Consider the following 27,835-nt stretch of genomic DNA (forward strand, 5'->3'; position numbering starts at 1 on the left):
TGGAAGCTGAACGTCCAGCATGGCTTCTGCGGCTTCCAATTGGCTTCAGGACACTCTTGCAGCCAATCAGAAGCCGCGTCTTGGTTTTTGAACAGTTCCGGATGTCAAACGGACTCCTGGAACGCATCCTGCTCGAGAACCAAGGTACAACTGTACTCAATTTGGGTTTCAGGCATGATCCCAGGAATGTAAGGCCCTTGTAAATTGTGGGCTGAATGTACTCTTATTTCAAAAGGCAGGGCTGGGGAAAGACTCCTGCCTCAAATCCCAGACAGCATCTGCCGGTCAGTGTAGACAAGACTGAGCTAAATAGAGCAATGGCCGTGGACTATATAAAGCAGCTTTCTATGTTTTTACACACATAGAGAATTCACCTCACCTTTTTTCATTGTATGCCGGGGTTGTACCCAAAGCTAGTCCTAGTCTGAGAAGACATACTGACCGTGACTAACCTAAGACCGATAATTTCATTTGGTTTATTCTAAGTAGGACATTAGGCCGCATTCACATCATATATTTAAAGCAGTATGACACTGGTTTAAACAACCCCCTCCCCAGAATTCTGGGAGCTGTAGTTTGTTAAGGGTGCTGAGAGTTGTTAGGTGACCCCCCTACTCCCCCCACAGAACTACAATTCCAAGAGTGGCTTAACAATCAATCCCTCTTTGCAGTGAACTCTGGGAATTGTAGTTCCGTGTGGGGAATAGTGGGGTCACCTAACAACTCTCAGCACCCTTAACAGGCTGCAAGTTCCAGAATTCTTCAGGGGAAGCCACGGCTGTTTAAAGTGGTAATCATATACTTTAAATGTATGGTGTGAATGTGAGCTTAGTTGGATAAAAACCCTGTATGTGGCTTGCTTCAGGCTGGGTGCTTAAGATGATCGGCAGTCCACGACGAGCCACAGTTTGACGTAATGTGTGTTTTGGGCGTCCTTCCTGAATGAAGACTTTCACCCACCTCTTACAATGAAATACAATTTCCACAATGTGTTCGCCCAGCCACTGACGCTCAAGTGATGGATAACCCAAGCAAATTTAGCGGGCCCCTCCCTGTGGCGACTCTCAATCCGATACAAAGTTGAATGGATTTAAAAAAAAATATTTCCATTAAAATCACAACCGCATGGGGCAGTGGGCCTGTTAAGCATCCATGTGCACAAAAGGAGACCAAGTATATATCGTTGGGTTTTTTAAACGCCTCTGATAATGGGCATCAGAATGCCGGAGCCAGAGAAAAAATGAAGCATGACATCACCGCAAACCAATTGGGAGCCGTGTCAATCCCAAAGAAGCCAATCGGGGAAGAGATGCGCCGTTAATGCAGTGCCTCCCTTGGAAATAAGGCAGAATGGCCTACAATGGTCAACCCACTGTGTGCAACCTGCCATCATCAGCCAGCGACTCGGCTACTCTCAGAATCAGCACGCAGCGAGCCAGCTTAATTCTTTTCACAAGGAAAAAGAGCCGGCCCCAGCAGGGTGGCTGGGCCTGGATTGTCCGAGGAAAGAAAATGGGGCTGCCTTTTCAGGAGCTATCAAGAGGCAACGGAGGTCGTGAACAGCGTGCGCGCGCGCACACACACACACACACACACACACAGAGCCCTCGATGATGGAAAGGCGTGGTGGTCCTGATCCTGCTAGGCCAACTTCTAAAGTTAAGGAGGATGCAGAAGCGGGTTTAATGAAGTGATCATGAACTTGGTAGAAAAACAATGAAAGATGAACTGTAAAGCTTGTGATCTCACAATTTTATTGGTGAGCATCATGAATAAGGACTGGTGGAGATATAACACTGGCTGGCTGCGCTCCTACTCATAGAGACAAGGAGTTCTCTGCAGCTCCCTTGCCCATTTCTGCACATGAATGTCCATTTTGTTTTATCACCCCGCCCCCCCCCCCGCCCCCTAATAATGCTTAACATCTGCTCCGGCATTTTTCACAAACCATGGTTCGCTCTGAACCGCAGCGTGCAGTTGCAGTTAGAAGTGGGTTTGGAACTAGCCACTTGGCCCCACACACCAGTGCAGACAGCATGCTAAGCAGAACCAGTTCCTGTCTTTGCTTTCCCCACCCCTCCCTCCCCATCACTTCTTTCCTTAAGCCTGAGGGCCATGGACTATCTTGCTTGATTTCTGAAGGCAGCCCTGTTTAGGGAAGCTTTTAATGTTTAATAGGTTATTGTATTTTAGTGTTCTGTTGGAAGCCGCCCTGGGGAAACCCAGCCAGATGGGCGGGGTATAAATAAATAATAATAATAATAATAATAATAATAATAATAATAATAATAATTCATTTTATCTGAAAACTGTTCTGGGAGCTTTTTTCACCTGAGCAGCAGGGTATATAGGAAAAGGTAAAGGGACTCCTGACCATTAGGTCCAGTCGTGACCGACTCTGGGGTTGCGGCACTCATCTCGCTTTATTGGCCGAGGGAGCCGGCGTTTATCCGCAGACAGCTTCCGGGTCATGTGGCCAGCATGATTAAGCAGCTTCTGGCGAACCAGAGCAGCACACGGAAACACTGTTTACCTTCTTGCTGGAGTGATACCTATTTATCTACTTGCACTTTGTGCTTTCGAACTTTGTGCTAGGTTGGCAGGAGCAGGGACCAAGCAACGGGAGCTCACTCCGTTGCGGGGATTTGAACCGCGGACCTTCTGATCGGCAAGTCCTAGGCTCTGTGGTTTAACCCACAGTGCCACCCACGTCCCTTAGTGCATTAGGAGAGGACGAGGCTAGGAACACACACTTGCATCTCCTAACCAAGCAAAGATCGATCTGACCAGTTTTCATAGGAGAAAACAATCTGTGCCAAACTAAGCTCTACTCAAAGTAGACCTGTTGAAAGTGATGAACATGAGTTATTTATTTAAATATTTATAATGTGCACTTTCATAAATATATCCGCCCAGGGGTTTAAAATATACAGTAAAATAAGCAAAAAGGATCCCTACAATCAACAAAACACCATTAAATGCTGAATGGTTGAAAAGATTGCAAAGATCCTACCTAAACACCATGCCTGGATGATTCTCTGCCAATGATCCACTGGCAGGGAGTTCCACAGGGCAGGGCCTGCTCCACTAAACTCTCAGTTCCTAATAAAGACCAAGAGGGGCATGTGGAACCACCGAAAGCAGGCCTTCAGAGGAGCTCAGTGATTGAGGCGGAGTGTAAGAAACCAGACCGTCCTTAAGGCGTGTTGATGAGCCTCCTTTGAGTAGGACTAGCAATGGATACAACTCTGAGATATTTTATTGCTGACAGCAGTCCTCTGCAGGGATATTATAATGATTTTTTTAAAAAAAACATATTTGTAATTGACAGAGCAGCTTTAAAAAGAAGCTGATGAAGTGAAGTGATTGGAAAAAACTTACGCAATACCAAAAAAAGTCAGCATACAGGTGAATCGTTAAGATCCTGGGGAAAGGGTAATTTAAAATTTAACTACAGAAGCTAGCACTCTCTTCTAGAAGTCAACTTGGCGCTGCAACATTATGTCATCTTGATTTCTGACCCCAAGCTACTGCTTTGGACAGATGAGAAAAGCAGTTCCCCTGGAATTAGGCGAACGTTTTAATCTTTTCATTTCATTCATTGGCTCCATCTTTCCTCCCTGACGCTGCTCTGGGGCCAATTATGTTTTGGGTCTTCTTACAGAAAATAGTCACATGGGCAACCCCCAGATCTCCTCCAAAATTCCTCTTTATTGTGGATTTGTGATTACTTGAGCACACAATGGTGCACAATCCCACTTTCGATGCTGTTTGAGCCTGCAAATGTTTCAGGGACGACACATTGCTTCGTTTCCAGCCAGCGAATGTCCTGTAATTCTCACTGCTGAAATCCTGTAACTTTTCATTCCACAAATCTATCATTATTATTATTATTATTATTATTATTATTATTATTATTATTATTATTATTTGCCCCACTATGGGTGAAGGATGACACTCGGCCTCTGGCAAACCGCTTGGTCCTTCAAAACACGAAGGGAGGAGAATAAACCAAGGGCAAGGAGTCCAAATTGCAAAACGGCTTGGATGACGCCACCTAGAGCTCCTATGCAAGGCAGAAACTACAGAGACAACCTGATCTTCAGTTGCAGATGCTTCTCGCCGTGAGTCATGAAGGCAGGCTAACTCCTTCAAGCGAAGGACGCATTGTGGCTTTGTCTTTGGTGCTGAGCAGAAGGAGGAGGAGAAGTTCTCTATGATGCCAGAATGATCTTTCACAGAATGCAAGGCTTACCAATGGCTACTAGTCATACTGGCGATGTTCTGCCTCCACTGTCGGGGGCAGGATGCCTCTGTATAACAGTTGCAGGGAATCACAAGTGGCGAGATTTGCTGTTGCGCTCAGGTCTTGTTTGTGGGATTTCGGCTGGGGCATCTGGTTGGCCAACGTGAGAACAGGATGCTGGACTAGATGGGCCACTGGCCTGATCCAGCAGAGCTCCTTTTAGGTTCTTATAACAGTGAGGGAGGGCTGTTGCCTTCATGCTATGCCTGGAGGAATTTGATTGGCCACGGTGTGAGAACAGGATCCTGGACTAGCTGGGCCTCTGGCCTGGAATAAGGCAAATTCCTTTGTTCAAAGCAGAACAGCGATGAGGAATCCATGACTCTGGCAGAAGTTGGTGGACTACAACTCCCATCATCCCTGACCATTAGCCCTGTTGGTTGGGGCTGATGGGAAGCTGGGCATCATCTGGAGGACCACAAGGTTGCCCACCGCTGAAGCAAGGAGTACCAGAGACAACAAAGCCCTTGTGTGCAATTGCCATAAACCACACATCAGTGTTCAAAATTCGCATTTTGAGCATTTTGCACCTGGGCTATCAGCCACTTGCAACCAAGTGAAGATGCCTGGGTACCAGGATGGTGCCTGATGTCTCCTCCACCTGGAAGTGCATGCCTGGGGATCCTTGGATCTTGACTTTTTTCACACACTAGCAACACATCCTGTAGAATTCTATCTGTTGCATTTTATCTGCACAATCAGAATTACTTTCAGGAACCAAGAGTTGTATTGAAAAATACGACTTTCAAGCTGTCTGGCCCCAAAATGGCAACTAAGGATTCTGTGTTGGTGACTGTAACCCTGGTTTAAGGAGCCATTCGGAGCCTGGCTTATTTAATCTGAGTTTCTAAAATTGCCACACATTATTTCATAAAAGCGCCTAGCAAATGCATTTGACGTCTACCCAGCAGCCCTCAGTAACTGTCAAGTAATGATGCTAGGAAGAAGGGGTTATAGCCAACTAACTCTACTCAAGAGTAAACCCACTGAAATGTATGGACCGTAATTAGCCATGTTCACTAGCTACTCTCTGAGCAGTACTAGCTAGGGATACAACTCAAGGACAGGTCTGAAGAAATGTTTGGTAAAAAGATCCTAGAAAAATGATTATATCCACACCAAGCTTTAAACGCACTCATAAATCCACCCCCATTTGACTTAAAGGCACGTTAGCGCTGTGAGTCACCCTCAAGAGTCGTAAAGCCATGCCAAATCGCGGCAAACCGCTCATAAACCTCCCAATACAAAATAAACGGCGAAGGACACACACACACACAGAGCCGAGAGCGTAGCGCCTGCAGAATCTGCCGGCAAGCATGGGAATTTTTGCAGAGTGGAATAATAATAATAATAATAATAGTGTGATTGCAGGCTTTTAAGCAGAGCAAGGGCATTAGAGCAAAGCACCTGTCGGCTAAAAACAAAAAACGCCATCACTTGATTTCTCAACATGTGGCCCCGTGCAGCTTGAGCACACAGCCTGTGCAGAAAAACAAAGGCATATGAGGGAATGTGGAAGGTGTACCTGAGATATTTTACCTGTAATGGCTATGCGGCAGCCACTGTTAAGAGGTGAGCACACAGGTGGGAGCCAGGCCCACGCCAAACAGGCAGAGTGCAGAAGCCAGGTCTTAAGATAGTACTGGGATGCTGCAATCATAACTTACAACCTGGACTTCAGAATTAGAAGCGAGGTAGGAATTGGATCCAGCTCGCACTTAACGGTAAAGGTAAAGGACCCCTGACAGTTAAGTCCAGTCGCGGACAACTCTGGGGTTGTGGCGCTCATCTCGCTTTACTGGCCAAGGGAGCCGGCATTTGTCCACAGACAGTTTTTCTGGGTCACGAGGCCAGCATGACTAAGCCACTTCTGGCGAACCAGAACAGCGCACGGAAACGCCGTTTACCTTCCCGCCGGAGCGGTACCTATTTATCTACTTGCACTTTGACGTGCTTTCAAACTGCTAGGTTGGCAGGAGCAGGGACCAAGCAATGGGAGCTCACCCCGTCGCGGAGATTTGAACCGCCCACCTTCTGATCGGCAAGTCCTAGGCTCAGTGGTTTAGACCACAGTGCCACCCACGTCCAAACAGTTTGCACTTAAAGGCCATTAATTATCCTAATTGGCCTTTTCCAAAGCAATGCAAGCACACATCAGCAAAACAATTGTGCACCCACAGTGGTATTCTCAGACTAGGTATGGGGCGGAAATAGTTTGGATTGGCTACCCGTTAACATCTGATGGGATTTTAATGAGAAACTGCCTAATTTTGGGAATTGTTTTGAACTGTTCTAACATTGTATAAACATTGAGTTTTCCAAGAAAAGGGATGGACTGTAAAACCACTCTTATGTTATTAGATCTAGCAACAGCTCCTACAGGGCCCCAAAACATTTCTACCGATCGTAGAACTGAAAGGGCTCTACATACCCAAGACACGACGCGTCCATTGAAGCAGGGCAGCTTCGCATTGTCGTCTGAGATCTCCTCTTTCACAACCCTGGATGAAGGAAGATGAGAGAAACAGGAAGACATCAGGAGTTCATATCAGAGAATGGCATTTTAATGTGCAGAGCTTTGAAAAGAAGGAAAGCATCTATCTATCTATCTATCTATCTATCTATCTATCTATCATCTATCTATCTATCATCTATCTATCTATTTATCATCTATCTATCTATCATCTATCTATCTATCATCTATCTATCTATCTATCATCATCATCTATCTATCTATCATCTATCTATCTATCATCTATCTATCTATCTATCTATCTATCTATCTATCATCTATCTATCTATCTATCTATCTATCTATCTCTCTATCTATCTATCATCTATCTATCTATCTATCTATCTATCTATCTATCTATCATCTAACTATCTATCTATCTATCTATCATCTATCTATCTATCTATCTATCTATCTATCTATCTATCTATCTATTATCTATATCTATCTACAGTGGTACCTCACCTACACAAAAATGTTTTTAGCAGGAGCTGAAAAGAGCACAGTGAAGAGGACAGCATCTGATGTTAATGTGAAGGTGCAGCCACACTAAAGAATCAATTTCTTACAACTGTGTAACGAATATGATGCAGCACCAGTAACAGTGCCAGGTCTGTAGATCTTGCAGCAGTCAAGTGGGCGTATATGGAGCAAGGTGATCTTGCAGGCAAACTGGTCTCAAACTGTTTTAAAGATGCTGGTCATCAGCCCTAAGGGGTTAACCTCTCCCAGAATGCAATTATGCCATTTTTTTAAATATATAAATGACATAACCCAGCAAAGATACTAAAACAGCAACACACACACACACACACACACACACACACGACCAGCAGTATGAAAAGAAGTAAAAATAAAAATTGACAGTCTTCTTGGAATGCTGGCATGGAAAGGGTTAAAGAGGTCTTCCTGGGTGGGTGGGGGAGCATTACTTATGTTATTTAACAAAATATATGCCCTGCTTTAGTGTAACAAAAACCCCAAGTGGTTTACAAAAAACTATTGACGTTATCAGTAAAAATACTGTTTAAAATGAGTACGGTAATCAAAAACATTTTAACAACAATCAGCAATTATGGTAACCAGCCCCATTTGTTAGTGATATTGCAGTCGGAAAATTCCTTCACTGGGGAGGGGGCTTCATCTACATCAGGGGTCAGCAACCTAAGGCCCACGAGCCACAAGCAGCCCATGGGGGTCGTTTAACCAGCCCACGAGCTGCCCCTGAACCAAGCTGCCCACTCAGTGAGTCCCCGCGCAATGCACTAAACCGGCACAACACGGCACGGGGACTCGCTACTGCAGCGCCAGAAATTGCAGGGGCACGCACTCACGTGCATGCGTGATCTGACCCACAAAGGGATCTCTGCTGGAGTGAACCGGCCCAGGCGAGGTAAACCTTGCCGACCCCTGATCTATATCACCCCCAAGGTCCTTCCCACTCAAGCTACTCACCGAGTAGCTAATCTCTCTCTCTCTCTCTCTCTCTCTCTCTCTCTCTCTCTCTCTCTCTCTTAAGGAACTTGGAGCTGCCACAGTTTGAACCCAAGACCTTTTGCAGGCAAAGGAAATTCCCTCTTGAGCAACACAGTCCCCCCACACAGAGATTGAGCAGTGAGCTTTCTCTAGGCATAGAGGGAACTGGGTATGTTTAACCTGGAGAAGACAAGACTCAGAGGGGTCATTCAAGTGATCCAACTTTCTTTCTTTTTTACCTTATGTCATCCAATTTTCTTAATATTTTGTACACTCGCTGAATGAGCAAAACTAAGTTTAAATCTAAAATTTTAATTTTTCACCTCATCCCGTTTTTGAGTTATGACGGTTTGGAATTTCAAAAAACTGACAATTTTGGACTTCGGAAGGTGATCGACTCTCCTTCACTGGTTGTTGTCGCTGTTGTTTTTAACTGAGATCTGGTGACCGCTTGTCAGGGATTCTTTAGCTGTTTTTTAAAATCATTTTTTCAATACAAACAGCAACCACAAAAAACACAATAACACTAATAACACAATTTAACAATTCAGATTTGAGTACTGATATACCTATATCTTTAGCTGTGGTTCCTGCATTGCAGGGGGTGAGACTAGATGTCCCTTGGGGTCCCTCTTCCACCTCTATGATTCTAAGACCGATCCTTTGTACCCATGTGTGAGTTTAATTAGTTAATGAACTTGCTTCTGGCTGCACACCTGCAATATTTCAGCCCATATTAGTGTCTCTCTAGCCCACAAATTGAGAATTCATCTCCGGAGGGGGAAATGAGCTGCTTCTCCCCTCACAAAACAAACACAATTTTGTTTCCTCCTTGCTTCGCTTCAGATCTTTCCATTTTGGTCCCAAGGGGGGGACACCACCAACTGGAAACCTCATCAATCTGGTGTTGTGTGGTTTGGCTTTTTGGCGTTGTTTGCTTCCTTTAAAAAAACCACTCCCTCCGTTTGTTTAATGATTCCCTCCGTGGTTCTCCTGCCATGCGAGGGTGGGGGGCACAAAGGAAGGAGTGAGTCTTCAAAGCATCATCAAAAAGGTACCCTTAAAAACCCACATGCGTTTGCAAAAGGCGGAAATCAGACAGAGGACTGTGTTTCTCTCCCGCTTGCAAATAAGACATCTGAAATCTACTTGCACAGAACCTAAGTGTAACAAGGCTTTATCAGTGTTGGAGCCAGACTGTAGGGCAGGTCAGTCATGATTAAATGGGCACAAGATGTGGGACACAATATTCAGATGGAGGAATGGGAAAAACTATGGAAGAATGAGATAAACTTTACAGCATGTGTGGCGATTAAAGAAAATTATATGAAAATGATGTACAGGTGGTATCTAACTCCTGTCAAATTAGCAAAATGTACAAAACTAAAGAAAGCTAGTGTTGGAAATGTAAAACAACAGAAGGGACTTTTTTCATATGTGGTGGGATTGTAAAATTGTTAAGAAATATTGGGAAATTATATATAATGAAATGAAGATTAAAAAAAAAAAAACCAAAAGCTTTCCTACTAGGTATTGCAGGAGTGGATTTACCAAGATCACAAAATAATTTGTTTATGTATGCAACTACAGCCACCTGAACATTATTGACACAACATTGGAAGGAAGAAAGTGTCCCAGCTAAAGAAGATTGGCAAGTTAAATTAACGGAATATGGTGAAATGGCACAATTGACAATGAAATTAAGAGGAAGAGACGACAATTAATTAAAGGAAGAATGGAAGGACTTTATTCCATATATACAGAAGCAATGTACACAGTTTAATACATGAGCAGGGTTTTAAGATTGCTTGAAAATTTATTATGACAATGGACAATAAGTAATTCAAATGGTTAAAATTTTACAATGGACATGTAGTACGTTGATATCAATGGAACCAAGGAGGGGAATAGGGTGAAGTCAATTTGTTTTGTTTTGATTTTTTATTGTTGTTTGTTTTATTTTTGTTATTGTTGGAAAATTAATAAAAAATACACTGTAGGGCAAGGATGGGGAACCTCTCCCTCTGGGACAGCGGCGTAGCAACCCCCACCAGTGCTTGGGGCAGAGCTTTATTTAAGAGACTGAAGTTGTTGAGGGCGCCCCCCCAATACTGCCCTGTGATCTCTCCTGGTGTCCTGATTTGCAGGGTTGATGCACGCTGCCCAGTAACATTGGGTGGATCCTAAACAGCTAAATTATAGAATCGGCTCCCACAAGAGGCAGCGATGGCCGCCGACGTGGCTGGCTTTACAAGAGGATGAGGCAAATTCGTGGAGGAGACGGCTATCAATGGCTGCTAGCTATGACGGAAGCAATGATTCTTCAATATCAGCTTTGTTGGACTGGTCATGTTGTGCGGATGCCCGATTATCGTCTTCCAAAGCAACTACAATAATACCTCCACGAATGTACGCCTTATCTAGCGTCCATTCCAGCGAATGTCCGTGACAAACCAAGAAGTACAGGAATGGGTTACTTCTGGGTTTGCCGCTCAAGCATGCGCAGAAACACTAAATTGTGCTTCGCACATGTGCAAATGCACAAACTGCTCTGCGTTGTGTGTGCAGACGCGGTGCTTTGCCCTGTGTCCTTTTCGGCTAGTGGCCGGGGCTCCGGAATGGATCCCGCACGCAAAACGAGGTACAGTGGTACCTCGGGTTAAGTACTTAATTCGTTCTAGATCTGAAACTGTTCTTAACCTGAAGCACCACTTTAGCTAATGGGGCCTCCTGCTGACGCTGTGCTGACGCCGCACGATTTCTGTTCTCATCCTGAAGCAAAGTTCTTAACCTGAGGTACTATTTCTGGGTTAGCGGAGTCTGTAACCTGAAGCGTATGTAACCTGAGGTACCACTGTACAACTGTACTCTTTTCCAAACATAAAAATGGAAAGCGTAATGCTGATGGTCAACAAAAGAGGTTTAAAGACTCTCTCAACGCAAATCTAAAAAAAGGAGTATAAACACTGACAATTGGGAAACACTGGCCTGTGAGTGCTCCAATTGGAGAGCAGCCTTTACCAAAGGTGTCATGGGCTTTGAAGACACTCAAACTCAGGATGAAAGGGAGGAACATGCTAAGAGGAAGGCACGTTTGGCAAACCTTCACCTTGATCAACTCCTCCCCAGAAACCTATGTCCCCACTGTGGAAGGATGAGTGGATCCAGAATTGGCCTCCACAGTCACTTAAGGACTCACTGTTAAGACTGTGTTCACGGAAGACAATCTTACTCGACTACAAATGATCGCCAAAGAAGATGATGATGACGGATATGCTCTGCTTCCATGGACAGAGAGGCATTATGATTCTGAATACTAGCTGCATGGAACCACAGAAGGGGAGAATGTTGTTCTGCTTAGGTCCTGCAGGCCGTGCTTCGGTCCTGAGCTGGGATCTTCCAGAGCCACTAACTGGCCAGAGCAGACAATACAGTGGTACCTCCGGTTGCGAATGGGATCCATTCTGGAGGCCCGTTGGCAACATGAAAAGAGCGCAACCCGCAGCAGCGTGTCTACGCACACACGGGTTGCGATTCGCCGGTTCTGTGCATGTGCATGACGTCATTTTGCAATTCTCCGCATGCGGCAAAACCCGGAAGTAACCCTTTCCGGTACTTCCGGGTCGCCGCGGGACGTAACCTGAAAGAACGTAACGTGAAGCAGACATAACATGAGGTATGACTGTACTGGGTTCGCACTGCAAGGCCGTGTCGGTTGTTTATTTGTCCCACCAGCGCACAAGCAGAATATATATTAGGTGAATTAACAAAACCACATTAGAAGTTGAACAGCGCCTCTGATTCACACATGCTTCGGGTGGTTAGTTATTAAAACACTGAGTTCGATAGCTCCGCTCTCAATGCTCCACATTTTTTTTTTATTGCATCACACATTCCTGGCAGCAATTTAATCAGCAGAACGAGTTAAAGAGAGTTTGCTCCCCCTCTGTTTTTATTTTTTCGAAGCCTTTTAAGAGTCGCCTTGGGGGAAAACAAATCAGGTTAAGATGGGGTGGGGTGGGGAAGAGAGATTGAGCAGCGAATTAGTACAGCATCATCGTCATCTCTTTCAACAGTACTTATCTCCTTTCTTACAGGTTGGCCGTGGCAAGTAGCAAATTTGGACAGGCTAATTGCCACTCGTCTGTGGAGAGTGAAGGTTTCTGCCAGGCAACCAAGCAAACAAGAGAGTCAATTTTCAGCAGTTGGGCGCTGAACCTGATTTGGCTACACTCCTCTTTATCCAGAGCAGGCATCGACAAGATGCTCATCACACTGAACGTGACATGCAGCCCTCTGGCAAGTGTGATGTGACGTCAGCTTTCCATCCAACTTTGAATCCGCAGAGGTGGGCAGAGGTTGTCCAGGCAATGGCGCAGTGACCCCCCCCCCAGCACCCACACCAAATACCCAACTCCAAAGCTTGATGGCCACGTGGGCAATAGGTCTATGTATGTGTAGGGTGTGTGTGTGTGTGAATGCACATCCATACACACAATCTCCTGACTGCTGGTTTTGTTTGATGCTACTGTATATTCTGCAGCATGTCACTGATGCAGTAATAGTGTGTTAGTGGAAGTTTTGTCCTGGACATGTAATTCTACTTTATTAGTTGTTCTGCAATGCCTCCCCAGTGTTCGCAGATTATTGCCATCAATATTGCCACTCTGGTGTTATAGTACAATGAAAGTGGGACAACCTCCCCCCGCTCCCGTAATATTATTGATAGCATATAAAAGTTACAGGATTTCAGCAAGAAGCTACTGGACATGCACCCATTGGAAATGAAACAATATGTTCGCCCCAAAGCGTTTGCAGTAATGAAAGCGGGATCATGTATAACCACCCCAACAGCATCATGAGGACAAATCACCATGAATGCACAACCAAGTATGCATCTGGAGGGGCTCTCTATACACACATACACCATCTTTTAACATATAAATTCTGCCAAGCACTTGTAAGAAAGAGGGGAGGGGGTCCAAAGAGAGCGGAATATCCTCACATCAAATGCTTTGGCACATCATAAATAAAAGATCTGCCGCAACCATTCTTTCAAGCTCTTCAAGTTACAACTGGCGTTATTGATCTTGCGCTGGCACATTCCATGCTAAGGAAGGGCAATCTTGAGTGTGGCCATCAAGACAGGAAGTGGTACCAAAAAAAAACCCACGGTGTCCACTCCTGCTCCTCCACTGAGCTAAAAAGTTACCATGGAAAAGCAGTTCTTCCTTAACCAAACTGAACATGAACATAACACTCGAGTGTTCAAAGCCCTTCACAGGCATTATCTAACGTTAATCCTGATATGTCCTAAGAACATTAAGAAGAGCTTGGCTGCTAGATTAGGCCACCTAGAGGCCCACATAGTCCTGCATCCCTGTTCTCACAGTGGCCCAAAGAGTTACCCTAGCACAAGAGCCACTCTCCTCACTTGCAATTCCCAGTATTCCTGCCTCCGGCTAGTGGATAAACCTTCTCAAATCAAATAAATAAATGAACAGCCAGCCTGCAGATTTTAACATCTCATATTTTCACCGAGAAGCTGAAACTCCTTAGGCTGGCTTAGATGGAGGACATGCATGCACACACATGCACACTTATGGGGCTCTGCAATATCGCATACTATCATGTCCCATCTTTCCATTAGCAGGCTTAGAATGGTTGACCAAAAAACCCCCCAATTAAACTAAATATTCATTTTAACCCCACTAATTTTTCCCAAACGTACCAATTTTTGCATAGCAAATTCATCCTAATGCATTTGTTTATGTTATTTCCGTTAATATGTGAATTTTCATGCACACTTTACCCGAGTATATGCATTTTTGTACACATGGCTCGGCCGGCGAATCACGCAGCAGAAATTCAGAGAACCATGAGTTTCGAAAGATGGCTGCAGTTGGGTTCCCATTTTGTTTCGGAAAGTGAAAATTAGGCAAGTTTGGCTTTAAATGCAATCAAGAGTCTCCCCCATTCGTCATCTATCTCTCTCTCTCTTTCACACACACACACACACACACACACACACACAAACACTTTAACCTCACAGCAATCTTGCAAGGCGGGTTATATTGAAAACAAGCAACTGGCCCAAGGTCATCCAGGCAACCTCACAGGACCAATGAATCCTGGTCTCCCAGGCCTGCTTAACTCCAGCACTCTCAGCCCATTTCTCGCTCTCGTTTCCAAGAGCAGAAAACAAACTACTCTGGGCAGGAGGTTCTTTCAACTGCTAGAGGACTGCAAGCACCACAGCCCCCCCCCCAAACAAGCCCCCCTAGAACAGCTGGCTTGGCTTTCCTTCTCTCCGGGGAGCAATTATGCACAAGCTGTTGGAACATCCAACTCTTAAAATAGCAAGGTTGTTTTGTTTTATTTCCCTCTGGAGGACGAGGGTTGGGCAGAAATTCCAGACAAGAGGAGGAGCTGGTTCAAAACATAAGCTGATATTTGGTCGGGACCTTTGGCACAGGAAAAAGCTAGCGCCAGTTTAAGCTGGGTGGGTGTGGCTTGCGCCGGCTTCCTCGCCCCCCCCCCCCCATACACAGAATCGTGGTGTTGGAAAGAAACCTTGAGGAACATAGGAAATTGCCTAATATATTCATCCAACTCTGCAATGACCGGCAGTGGCATTCCAGGTCTTCGGGCAGAGATAGTGGGATTTGACCTTCTGCATGAAAAACAAATGCATTATATATTGTAATGTTTGATGTATAAATTTGGTACTATTGAATACGAAAAGTATTTTTTTTCTTTTATCTTTTGTCTCTTTTCTAGTCTGTATGTTGGGAAATACGTAGACAAATGTGTTTACAGTGTAATGTATTGATTTTTGTTTCTATTTCTTTTTTCTGTTTATTTTCTTGTAATATTTAATAAAAACTAAAAAGGGGGGAGAGAAAAGAAAAGAAAATGCTCGGCCACTGAGTTACAGTCCTTCCCTCTTGCAGGTTCATCTAGTCTAACCCATTACTCAGCGCCAAAATCTTGCAACTGCAACAACCCTGAGGAATGGCTACCCAGTTTCTACTTAGATACCTCTTGCAAAGGAGCCTGTTCTTCTGGACATGGTTTGCACAGGATGCTAAACCAAACCATGGTGTAGCACGAACACATAAGCTCCAGAATAGATGACTCTGGCTTTCCTCCTACCTGGTCCGTTCTGCTGCTCCACACTGAGCCAGGCCCTAGCGTGTTGCTCCCAGTTTAGCTTTCTCTCTCAACTAACCATGAGCCGTAACTAAGATTTGTTCCATGGTTTGTTAGTTTACAGTTTGCCTGGGAGAGCTATTGCATTGTGGCCCAACGCCAGACTTCACAGGGAAAGCGTCATGGCTAATGGAGAGCTCCACCTGCTCTGGCAGAGGTTGGGAGCAGACTGGGGTATCTTATACCTCCTCCAGGCTCCACCCCTTTGAAAGAACTTCGGAGCCTTAAAGGGCCAGTTCTCTGGGCTGAAGCGGAACGCTCCTCCAACTTCCCATAGCTTCCCTCTTGGTTCACTGCGGAGATTGGCAGACTGATTTCTTTCGGAATGCCGGAACTCACATTCCCTGGGCCCGCTATTCCTGCGCCTGGCCTATGACAGCGCTCAAATCTATGAAACTCACCCCTAGATCTGAAAAGAGAATTTGCGACACTAGGAACACTAAGTTATAACTGCCTGTGCCCTATGGAAGCTGGTGCCCATTGGGACTGACAGGGCAGAAAATGGGAAGTATTGAAGTACAGTGGTACCTTGGGTTACATACGCTTCAGGTTACAGACTCCGCTAACCCAGAAATAGTACCTTGGGTTAAGAACTTTGCTTCAGGATGAGAACAGAAATCGTTCTCCGGCAGCATGGCAGCAGCAGGAGGCCCCATTAGCTAAAGTGGTGCTTCAGGTTAAGAACAGTTTCAAGTTAAGAACGGACCTCTGGAACGAATTAAGTACTTAACCCGAGGTACCACTGTATTTGGTTCCATTTACCTGTTGAAGCCCTTAGTATGCAGAGTAAGGGAGCAGGAATGCAACCCCTGCATAAGTGGGGTGACACCTGATTCATTTGGATCTTCTGTCGTTAAAAGCCCCCCTAGATTTGCCATTTCCAACACACACACCATGGACTGGCACGTTCATATGTTTTGCAAGAGTGGCCTGCAAGGAGTTAACTCCCGTATGACGAAAGGCTGCAGTATTTGGGACTTTTACGTTTAGGGGAAAGGTGAGCACAAAGTGACATCAGAGAAATTTATAACATCATGGTTGGCTTAGAGAAAGTGGGTAAAGAAAAGTTTTTCTCCCTCTTTCCTAACACTAGAACTCAGGGGCATTCAATGCAGCCGAATTATTATTATTATTATTATTATTATTATTATTATTATTAATATTAATATTTATACCCCACCCTCCCCAGCCAAGGCCAGGCTCAGGGCAGCTAACAAGCCAATAATAATAAAAACAAGTTGAATGAATACAACTTAAAAACAAGATTAAAATACAACATTAAAATATTGAAACTTTAAAATGCAGCCTCATCACAGGAGGAGAAAGGAAAAAGAAAGGGGGGGGGGAATCCAACTGGCTCCAAGCCAAAGGCCAGGCAGAACAACTCTGTCTTACAGGCCCTGCGGAAAGAAATCAGATCCTGCAGGGCCCTGGTCTCATGAGGCAGAGCGTTCCACCAGGCCGGAAGCAGAGTTGAAAAGGCCCTGGCTCTGGTTGAGGCTAATATGACATCCTTAGGGCCTGGGACCTCTAGGGTGTTGCTATTTATGGACCTTGAGGCTCTCCGTGGGGCATACCGGGAGCGGGGGTCCCGTAGGTAGATTGTTAGAAGAATGTTAGGTAGAATGTTGGAAGATTTGGGGCGGGGGTCCCGTAGGTAGATTGTTAGAAGAATGTTAGGTAGAATGTTGGAAGATTTGGGGCAGAACAGGAGAACGGGCACCCAATGTGTGCAGGTCCTGTAAGGAACCATTTGAGTTGGAAGGGACCCTGAGCATCATCTAGTCCAACCCCCCTGCAATGCAGGAAGATGCAGCTGTCCCATACAGGGATTGAACCCACAACCTTGGTGTTATCAACACTGCACTCTAACCAACTGAGCTATCCAGACAAAGAAGAGGCAGGCGGGGGAGGGGGAGGAGCACTCTCAAAATACACTTTTTCCATTTGAAAACCACAACACATCAAGCTGCCCTCCGCAAGAGAACGACTCCCAGGCCTCTCGGCTGCAGCACCAAGTGCGGAAATGTAGGCCACCTCAAGTCTGCTTTGCTGGAGCGGGGAAAGGAAGAGCACAAAATCCTCGAGAATTTTCACATGAATGTCACATTAATACTGAAAGCAATCAAGTGCACAACAAATAATAGTAAATTATCCTTTGTGGCAACTTATTGGACCAAGATGGATGAGCATTCTACATGTGTTGATAGTCTTGCTTAGACAAATATGTTTTAAGCAGGTTTCCGAAAAGAGTACAGCGAAGGGAGCTGCCTGGTGTCAATGGGCAGGGAGTTCCAAAGGGTACATGCTGCCATGCAAGGAGTTTGATTTCTTACAAGTGCAGGATGCTTTATGTGGCACCTGTAACAGTGCCAGTTCCACAGATCAAAGCAGTCTCATGCGGGCACATATGAGGTAAGGCAATCCCAGCTGTAAACTGGTCCAAAGCTGTTAAGGGCTTTACATACTAACAGCAACACCTTGAACCTCCCTTGGCAACAAATTGGAAGCCGGTTAAGATCTCTGAGCAGAGGTGTTATAAGCTAAGGAGATCTCCCTCTTGTCGCCAACCGTACTGCAGAATACTGCACTAGCTGCAATCAGATGTCAAACAAATAAACAACTATCTGACTTTTAGAAGACACCTGAAGGCAGCCCTGTTTAGGGAAGTTTTTAACGTTGGATGAATTATCGTATTTTAATATTTTGTTAGGGACACGGATGGCGCTGCGGTGTAAACCACAGAGCCTAGGGCTTGCTGATCAGAAGGTCGGCGGTTCGAATCCCCGCGACGGGGTGAGCTCCCATTGCTCGGTCCCTGCTCCTGCCAACCTAGCAGTTCGAAAGCACGTCAAAGTGCAAGTAGGTAAATAGGTATCACTCTGGCGGGGAGGTAAACGGCGTTTCCATGCGCTGCTCTGGTTTCGCCAAAAAGCGAGATGAGCACCGTAACCCCAGATTCGGCCACGACTGGACCTAATGGTCAGGGGTCCCTTTACCTTTACCCTTAATATTTTGTTGGAAACTGCCCAGAGTGGCTGGGGAAACCCAGCCAGATGGGTGGGGTATAAATAAATTAATTATTATTATTATTATTATTATTATTGGATCAAGCACAAGGGAAGTCCCTCCTAGAAGTTACCAATGCCTGAATGACAGCGATCATGACTGGCACAGCTGGAAAAGGGTGCTTCTAGCCACTGAGGCTACTAGGACGTCCAAGTGATAGAGCTGGACCCAGAAGCATCGCTGGATTGCACACCTGCTCCTTCAAGGAGAGCAATAATCAACTGTCCGATTTCTCAGACACACGGAGACGGAGTTCACTGTAAGCACTTAGGATTGTCCTGAGAGGTGAGACACACCTCCAAAACACAGGTGAGGAAGATACTGGTCTCGCTGCTGCCTCATCTGCAGTTGCAGCCCCACCTTCTTTTTCTGAGAAGAAGCCATGAGTCACAGAGCAAGAGGTTCTGCCTGCAGCTCGCGCTCTCAGGGGCTGGGTGCCAAAAAAATAAATAAAAATGAGGCTCTGGAACCAAGTGGCGCAGTGCACGTTGGCAAGAGCGAGGGAGAAAGTGCTCAGTGACACATCGCCTTGCCTTGTGCGCATGTCCACGCGGGGGCCAACCCAAACAAAGCTTGCTGAGTCAGTGGCAGGAGCTGGCACCAGTTGAAAACCATTCTGGTGTGCGGTGAAAGCACAGCATCACTGCTATGCCCCTGCTGTTTTAGCCCATATTTGGCTCCTAATCGCCATCTGCAGTTTGGTGGAAATTGAGGAGTGAGAGCTGAAGGGCTCTCACCAACAGACTATCCATGCTGTATATTTAAAACACATTTAATGTATGGAGCTTCCACCCAAATATCCTGGGAACTATAGTTTAACCCCCAAAGAGCTACCATTCCCGGGACCCTTAATATGCCACAGTTCCTAGGTTTGCAGAGGCAGGGGATCCATGAACAGTGGTACCTCAGGTTACAGATGCTTCAGGTTACAGACTCCGCTAACCCAGAAATAGTACCTTGGGTTAAGAACTTTGCTTTAGGATAAGAACAGAAATCGCACAGCGGCAGCGAGAGGCCCCATTAGCAAAAGTGGTACCTCAGGTTAAGAACAGTTTCAGGTTGAGAACAGACCTCCAGAACGAATTAAGTTCTTAACCCGAGGTACCACTGTACTTTGAATCAGCTTTAAATGTGTGATATGGCTACTAGCCACAATAGCTATGCTCTGCTTCCATGACTGGAGACAGCAACACTTCTGAATGCCAGTTTCCGGAAAATGCAGGAGAGGAGAGGGCTCTTGTGCTCGGATCCTGCTTGCAGGCTTCCCAGGGGCATCTTGTCTGCCACTGTGAGAACAAGACACTGGACTGGATGCGCCACTGGCCTGATCCAGCATTGCTGCTCTTCTTATGTGGAAGTGACCTGAAGTCTTACAATGGTCTTATAAGGTAAAGGTAAAGGACCCCTGACAGTTAAGTCCAGTCGCGAACGACTCTGGGGTTGCGGCGCTCATCTTGCTTTATTGGCTGAGGAAGCCGACGTTTATCCGCAGACAGCTTCCGGGTCATGTGGCCAGCATGACTAAGCCGCTTCTGGCGAACCAGAGCAGCACAGAGCAGCACTCCGTTTACCTTCCCACCGGAGCGGTACCTATTTATCTATTTGCAGTGTGACGTGCTTTCGAACTGCTAAGTTGGCAGGAGCAGGGACCGAGCAACGGGAGTTCACCCCATCGCAGGGATTCGAACCACTGACCTACTGATCAGCAAGCCCTAGGCTCAGTGGTATAGACCAGTGTTTCCCAACCGGTGTTCCGCGGCACACTAGTGTGCCGCGGGACGTCGGCTGGTGTGCCGTGGGAGGGAGGCGGGCGAGTCGGGCGGCGAGAGGCGGGGCGGCGGCGGCGAGCACACGCGGGGCGGGGAGCGAGCTCCCTCCCACATCCCATCGCCCCGTGCTCCGCGCTGGTGTCCGCAAGCCTTGCGCACCCGGGGGATCTCCCCCCGGGAGCGCAAGGCTTGCGGGCAGCAGCCTGCAGCGCGGAGCACGGGGCGCCCTCCGGAGGACGCCCCGTGCTCCACGCAGGTGTCCGCAAGCCTTGCGCACCCGGGGGATCTCTCCCCGGGAGCGCAAGGCTTGCGGGCAGCAGCCTGAAGCGCGGAGCACGGGGCGCCCTCCGGAGGACGCCCCGTGCTCCGCGCTGGTGTCGGCCAGCCTTGCGCACCCGGGGGATCTCCCCCCGGGAGCGCAAGGCTTGCGGGCAGCAGCCTGCAGCGCAGAGCACGGGGCGCCCTCCAGAGGACGCCCCGTGCTCTGCGCTGGTGTCGGCCAGCCTTGCGCACCCGGGGGATCTCCCCCCGGGAGCGCAAGGCTTGCGGGCAGCAGCCTGCAGCGCGGAGCACGGGGCGCCCTTCGGAGGACGCCCCGTGCTCCACGCAGGTGTCCGCAAGCCTTGCGCACCCGGGGGATCTCCCCCCGGGAGCGCAAGGCTTGCGGGCGTCAGCTGGCAGCGTGGAGCACGGGGCGCCCTTCGGAGGCCACCCCGTGCTCCGCGCTGGTGTTGGCAAGTCTTGCGCACCCGGGGGGAGATCCCTTCCTCCCCTTCGGAGGACGCCCCGTGCTCCGCGCTGGTGTTGGCCAGCCTTGCGCACCCGGGGGATCTCCCCCCAGGAGCGCAAGGCTTGCGGGCGGCAGCTGGCAGCGCGGAGCACAGGGCGCCCTTCGGAGGACGCCCCGTGCTCCGCGCTCGTGTTGGCAAGCCTTGCGCACCCGGGGGGCGCATGGGGCGCCCTGAAACAGAGGGTTCCCCATGCTGCGGACTGTAGCCTGCCGCCGGACGCGCGGGGCGCCCTGAAGCAGAGCGCCCCTCGCGCCAGGCAGACATGGGCCAGCCCCACAAGCTCGGGGGACAGCGGGGAGGCGCAGCACCGCCATCCCACTGTTCCCCGACCTGGTTTTTTGGGGGGGAAATAAAGGAAAAAAAAATTCCTTTATTTCCCCCCTCAAAAAAGTAGGTGCGTCCTATGGGACGGAGCATCCTATGGGACGAAAAATACGGTACTTACTATTTCATAATAAAGTAATTATAAAATACTTTTACAGATAGGTAGCCGTGTTGGTCTGCCATGGTCAAAACAAAATAAAAAAATTCCTTCCAGTAGCACCTTAAAGACCAACTGAGTTAGTTCTAGGTATGAGCTTTCGTGTGCATGCACACTTCTTCAGATACTTTCTTTGTGTTTATTTGATTCCTATTAAAGAGAGTTACTTTATATATAGTCAATATAGGCACAGAGTTAATTTTTTAAACATTTTCTAATGGTGGTGTGCCTCGAGATTTTTTTCATGAAACAAGTGTGCCTTTGCCCAAAAAAGGTTGGGAAACACTGGTATAGACCACAGCGCCACCTACCGAAGCCAGCAGCAGGAGGCAACTGAATCTGCCAAAACATGGCTAAACAGTGGGCTTTGGTACACAGTGGCATATTATCGTAAAAACAAAACAAAACGTGCTGCTATTATGGCACGACAGGAAGATTTATATTTTTATTCCGTCGCCTTGCTTTCCTAAGCCGGTCTGGCCCTAAAACAATTTAAAACGCAAATCCAGCGTCCTGTACAGTTTCCGCTGGCCATGTTCCCGCCCTCTTTAATGAATTGCCCAACTTGTTAATTGCCCTGAGAACAAAGTGCCGTAACAGTTTTTTAAAAAAATAAATAAATAAAGGACGAACCACGCAGCCAGTCCTTTGCATTCAGCGGAGCCCTAAAGGTACTAGGCGGGGCACTTAACAGCCAGCTGGCAACAGGCTTCTGGCTCACTCGCCTCGTTCTACTGGGCTGTTTGGTTTGAGCCTCTGCTTCGAGAAGGAGTCGTTTAAGGTGTCCCCTGGTAGCTGCCTAATGCAAAACCGACGCAGGAAGGCAGCACCTGAGAGCTCCCCGAGTTCCTTGCGGCAGGGAAGGCCGTGCCCTCATTAAAACAGCGCTGCCATCTGCTTGTACTCCTGGCACACCCCAAACACACATTCTAGGCCCAAGATCTTCCGATAAACAAGGCAAGCTCCTCAGCTCCCAGCTGCAGAAGCTCTCTCATCCCTCGATTAACATTTGCGACTTTCAAGGAACTTCGATACAGATTTTGGCAGTAGTGCTTCAGCTTCTAATTTTTGCCTCATTTAACATTTTGGTGCACATTTTCCCTGAAGCTCTGCCAGCACTTTGACCTCATATGCTATTGTATTTTGTATGCTATCCCCAGAGCTCCCTGTGAAGATGAATTAATTGTTGGACTGCTCTGGAGGCTGTAGCTCTGCAAGAGGAATGGGGGTCTCCTAACAACTCTCAGCACCCTCAGCAAACTACACTTCCCAGAATTCTTTGGGGGAAGCCATGACTGTTCCATGTGGTATCGCGCTGCTTTAAATGTACAGTGCAGATAGGGCCTCTTTCAGACTCTTGGAATGCTACATGTTCAAGGCTTTCTGGGTTTTTAAAAAAACAAACATCCCTGCTTTGTTTACACAGCCATCGCCAGAATTTTATTTGCCTTGTGCTCACTTGAAAGCCAAATCGGCCTTCCCAAATTCAAGAGCGCACAGGCTGGCCGATTCCCAGTGCATGCCAAGGCTTGCTAAAGAGGCAGCATCAGTTTGCTGGCAGCCCGGAGAAGACGCAGATTGGTTTTTCAACCAAAGGGCCGCATTCCCTTCTGGGCTGTCTTCCGGGGGCCACATGGCATGGTGAGCAGGGCCAGAGGAAAAAGTGAGCAGAGCAAGGAATGCAAATTTCACCTTGGTGCAGAAGGCCAGTTTCTACACCGACTCACATAACCCTCTCTATCCTCTATCCAGGCAAAGAAGAGGCATGATCAGAATTAAAGGGCGTATTCCAGCGGGAGCGTGGGGGGAGAACACTCAATGAAGGTATGACTTGCAGAGTCTCCAGTACCAGAACATCTAGCCCTCTGGTCTGACTGGGACTGCCCACTTCAGGGAGTGTGAAGCCATTCCTACAAAGTTTGTGATCTTTTGAGGTTGGCTCAGTAGCCTGGAGGAACGCGGGTGGCGCTGTGGGTTAAACCACAGAGCCTAGGACTTGCTGATCAGAAGTTCGGCGGTTCAAATCCCCATTGAGCTCCCATTGCTTGGTCCCTGCTCCTGCCAACCTAGCAGTTTGAAAGCACGTCAAAGTGCAAGTAGATAAATAGGTACCGCTCCAGTGGGAAGGTAAACGGCGTTTCCGTGCGCTGCTCTGGTTCGCCAGAAGTGGCTTAGTCATGCTGGCCACATGACCAGGAAGTTGTATGTCGGCTCCCTCGGCCAATAAAGCGAGATGAGAGCTGCACCCCCAGAGTCGACCACAACTGGACCTAATGGTCAGGGGTCCCTTTACCTTTACCAGTAGCCTGGAGTCACAGACTAGGGATAAGACATCAGACGTGACAAGGATAGCTAACCAGTCAGCAACCTGTGCTTGGCCTGTGCTGACCAGGGAGAGACAAACCTGTTGATTCCCCTAGTTAATGCTAGGGGGTGTTAATTAATGCTAATAATTAATGCTAATATTAATTAATGTTTCTCCCCTAGTTAATGCTTCTCCAGCCCTGCTTCCAATCGGCCTCAAGGATGCACGACTTCCCAACGAATCAGAGCTGCCTCACTACAGGCTGCCCAAAAAGATTCATCCAGGAAATTGCAAAGCTGGCAAGGGGACAAGACAGGAGGACTGAAGGCTGAGTGCTCCTGATGCAGAGAGGAAGAGAAGGGGAAACCAGAGCTGCTTCCATCCAGAGCGATGTGCCTCATTTGGGGTGGCAGCGACTGACTCAAGGCTGTCAAAACCAATTGGATCCTAAAAGCCGTCACTGGGAGTCGCTTTCCATCAGCCTGCCAAGCCTGGCAAAATCAATTATGTCACAGGCTCGTCAGCTTCACCAATCCCGGGTCTGCCGATCGGTTGCGGGCACAAAAGACACTCTCCTTTATCCGATTGAGATCTTTGTTCCCACATTCTTCAGTCGCTTTCGCCCCTCTTTATATTTTAAAACAACAACCCACTACATGTTCCTTAAGATGGTGGGGGAAACTGCAGCACTCTAAATGTCTCCCTCACCTCACCCCGTCTTCAACACCTCTGAAATTCTTCATACACCGAAAATAAATTCATGACTCATTAAAACGTGTCAAGACCCAACCGGATAGAAAGGAACTTTCTGGGACACACACACAACAGGAGGAACTTAAACCACAGTGTCACAGGCACAGAACGCAGTGTGTGTGACCCCACTCCCATCTGATTCCTGTTGCCCCTGCCCCACGCTTCCTCATGGGACGCACATTGAACAGGGTTTCAACAGCGCAAATGACACAATGGAGCCTTCCCCAGCCAGCTGAGATAAGAGCACCAGAGCTTACTGGCAGACAATGTGTTATGCGCCTGCATCTTACAACACCTGGGCCACCCCCACAATTACTGCAGGGCGAAAGGAGCGTTGAGACAAAGAGGAACCAATTAACCACAGTACACAGGGAATGCATTCCGTGCGACACTCCCATCGCCCTACATATGCCCCGAAGAGGACGACGCGGGAGCCTGGGGCCCAGTTCCAATGTCACTCGGATGCAGTGAACACAGAGGATAATGTTGTCAATGGCTAGTAGTAGTGGTTAGAGTGCGGGACCAGAGAGGCTGGGGTTCAAATCCCCACTCAGCCATGAAGCTAACTGGGGCAACCTTGGGACAGTCACTGCTTCTCAGCCTGACCCATTTCACAGGGTTGTTGCAGGGGTCAAACGAGGAGAACCACGGACACCACTTTGAGCTCCTTGGAAAAAAATGTGGGGTAGAAATGCAGTAAGTAAGTAAGTAAGTAAGTAAGTAAGTAAACAAACAGCTCAATATTCTCCCTCTACCACTGGATTAAGGAAACCTGGTAATCTCAAGTGGGAAGACTGCACCTACACTCAGGTCCTGCTTGCAGGCTTTCCATATTGGCCTGTGAAGTAAATCATTACCGTAATTTTGTCCCAAATACTGCCTTCCCATCCATGGGGACCCTGGAGAGAGCAAACTATAAAAATCAATCACATAAGATGCACAAAGTATTCTTCACAAGCAGCATGTATATTGTGCATTTTAAGTAGTATGAGAAGGGCTCTGACAGCCCTAACCCATGTACATTTCCTTAGAAGTAAGCTCTGCTGAGTACAGTGAGACTTACTCCTAGGTAAGCATGTATATGATTGGGCCATCAATCACTTAACCCTAACAACATACCTGCAAGGTGGGCCACTATTATCATCCTCCTTCTATTGCAGCCAGTGAAGACAGCAGCACCTTCAGTCACTTGGTGGGTTCACAACAGTTCACTCTCTTATTTATCTGGTGGCATTACAGTCTGTCCCCCCCCCCCATAATTATTTTCAATGGTTTTCCTCTTTTTTAATTCCCTCTGCAATCTGATAAGTTGTGGCCAGCAGGCAGCAATTTGCTCAAAAGCCAGCAAGGCTACTCAGAAACAAGTCCTATTAAATTCTGTGGAGTTTCCTCCCAGGTAAGTGAGGTTAAGATGGCAGACTAAAGCTGATTATTTTCATAATGCTGGGAGTGGGGAGCCTTTGGCCCTCCAGTTATTGCTGAATTACTATCCACCCTCAGGCCATCGACCATGCTTGCTGGGGCTGATGGGAGTTGTAGTTCAGCAACATCTGGAGGGCCAAAGGCTTCCCACCCCGGATGCGACGCATTGTGTCACACTCATTTGTATCATCTGTACTTCATGGGGTGGTTCCTGCATTTCATCATCATAATGGGAGTAGACCCATTAGAATTAATGAACCTTAATTAGCCACGTCTATGAACTTCTCTGAGTAGAACGAGCAATGGATACAATCCTATTATTATTATTATTATTATTATTAGGGACACGGGTGGCGCTGTGGGTTAAACCACAGAGCCTAGGACTTGCCAATCAGAAGGTTGGCGGTTTGAATCCCCGCGACAGGGTGAGCTCCCGTTGCTCGGTCCCAGGTCCTGCCAACCTAGCAGTTCGAAAGCATGTCAAAGTGCAAGTAGATAAATAGGTACTGCTCTGGCAGGAAGGTAACTGGCGTTTCCGTGCGCTGCTCTGGTTCGTCAGAAGCAGCTTAGTCATGCTGGCCACATGACCCGGAAGCTGTACGCCGGCTCCCTCGGCCAATAAAGCGAGATGAGCGCCGCAACCCCAGAGTCGGCCACGACTGGACCTAATGGTCAGGGGTCCCTTTACCTTTACTTTTATGAACTTCTCTCAGTAGAACGAGCAACGGATACAATCCCATTATTATTATTATTATTATTATTATTAGGCTTAAAAGTGGGGTCTGCAACAAAATGTTGCTGTACAGAGAGTTCCTGTTCAGGATGCTAGGAAGCTGCCCACGCGCTTTTGCAGCATACTTCATCCCACTCCCGTCTCCCCTGGCTTTACCTTACACAACCACCCATCTCAGCGGTCGGCCAGCACCCTAGGGCCTCTGAGCACATGACCAAAGGCAAGGACGTAGGCCTTCCATGAACATTTTACTTCTGTATTTGCTCACCAGCTTGTCGCCTCCAATTAACTGTTAAGGGGCAGACACGCGTGGATGTGCCCGCACTTGAGAACAGAACACCCTTGTGCAACAAAAATATGCTTGAGACAGACAGAGCTGAGCCAAAGGCCACGCCGCTGTCCCTCCCCAACCCCTGCCAACACAGAGCCAATATTCATTAGCATACAAGCCTCTATTGACATCTTAGTGGGAACCAGGCCAAACCTTCTTTTGTGTGCCCGCTCGCCCAATGCAATTCCTCCAATAATGACCTCGACTCAGGATTATCCATTGAGGAGCCCACTGAATCATCCAGATCTGGACTCCGAGAGGAACATCTGATTTCCCAGGTCCTGAAGAGAGGGGCAGATTCCAGGGTTGTCAAGTCTGCGTTCCTCTTTTAATAAGACCTCAAATGCAACATGGTGGCACGGGAGCCACATACACCGAGATAAGCTATTTATGCAAATATAAGTCAATATCTGAGTTGACAAGAGAGCACAGATTCTCACACAAAACTCTTAACATTCATATCTCTCATCCTCAACCTTGGTCCTCCAAAAGTTTTGAGACTACAATTCCCATCATCCCTGAGCACTGGTCCTGCTAGCTAGGGATCATGGGAGTTGTAGGCCAAAAAACTTCTTGAGGTCCGAGGTTGAGGAAGCCTGCTCTATATAAACCTGCCCATGTGCTAAGATCCTCAGGTGAGCACCTTCTCTCGGTCCCACCAACACCAGAAGCATG

At 47.4% G+C, this 27,835-nt stretch overlaps 1 protein-coding gene across 6 annotated transcripts in view; it reads right to left on the bottom strand.

Moving 5' to 3' along the window:
* DVL1 (dishevelled segment polarity protein 1) overlaps nucleotides 1–27,835 on the bottom strand; it is a 135,659-nt gene that overhangs the window by 91,472 nt on the left and 16,352 nt on the right. For all 6 annotated transcript variants that reach the window (XR_014158745.1, XR_014158746.1, XM_081870985.1 and 3 more), the window contains exon 2: nucleotides 6,738–6,807. Coding sequence is in view for 4 of the 6 variants with exons in the window: in XM_081870985.1 (XP_081727111.1) it covers nucleotides 6,738–6,807 (70 nt within the window). In the remaining 2 variants the exon portion in view is untranslated. The remainder of the gene's footprint in view (nucleotides 1–6,737; nucleotides 6,808–27,835) is intronic.

This window comes from Podarcis erhardii, assembly GCF_964252035.2.
Source record: "Podarcis erhardii genome assembly, chromosome: 7".
NCBI lineage: Eukaryota > Metazoa > Chordata > Lepidosauria > Squamata > Lacertidae > Podarcis > Podarcis erhardii.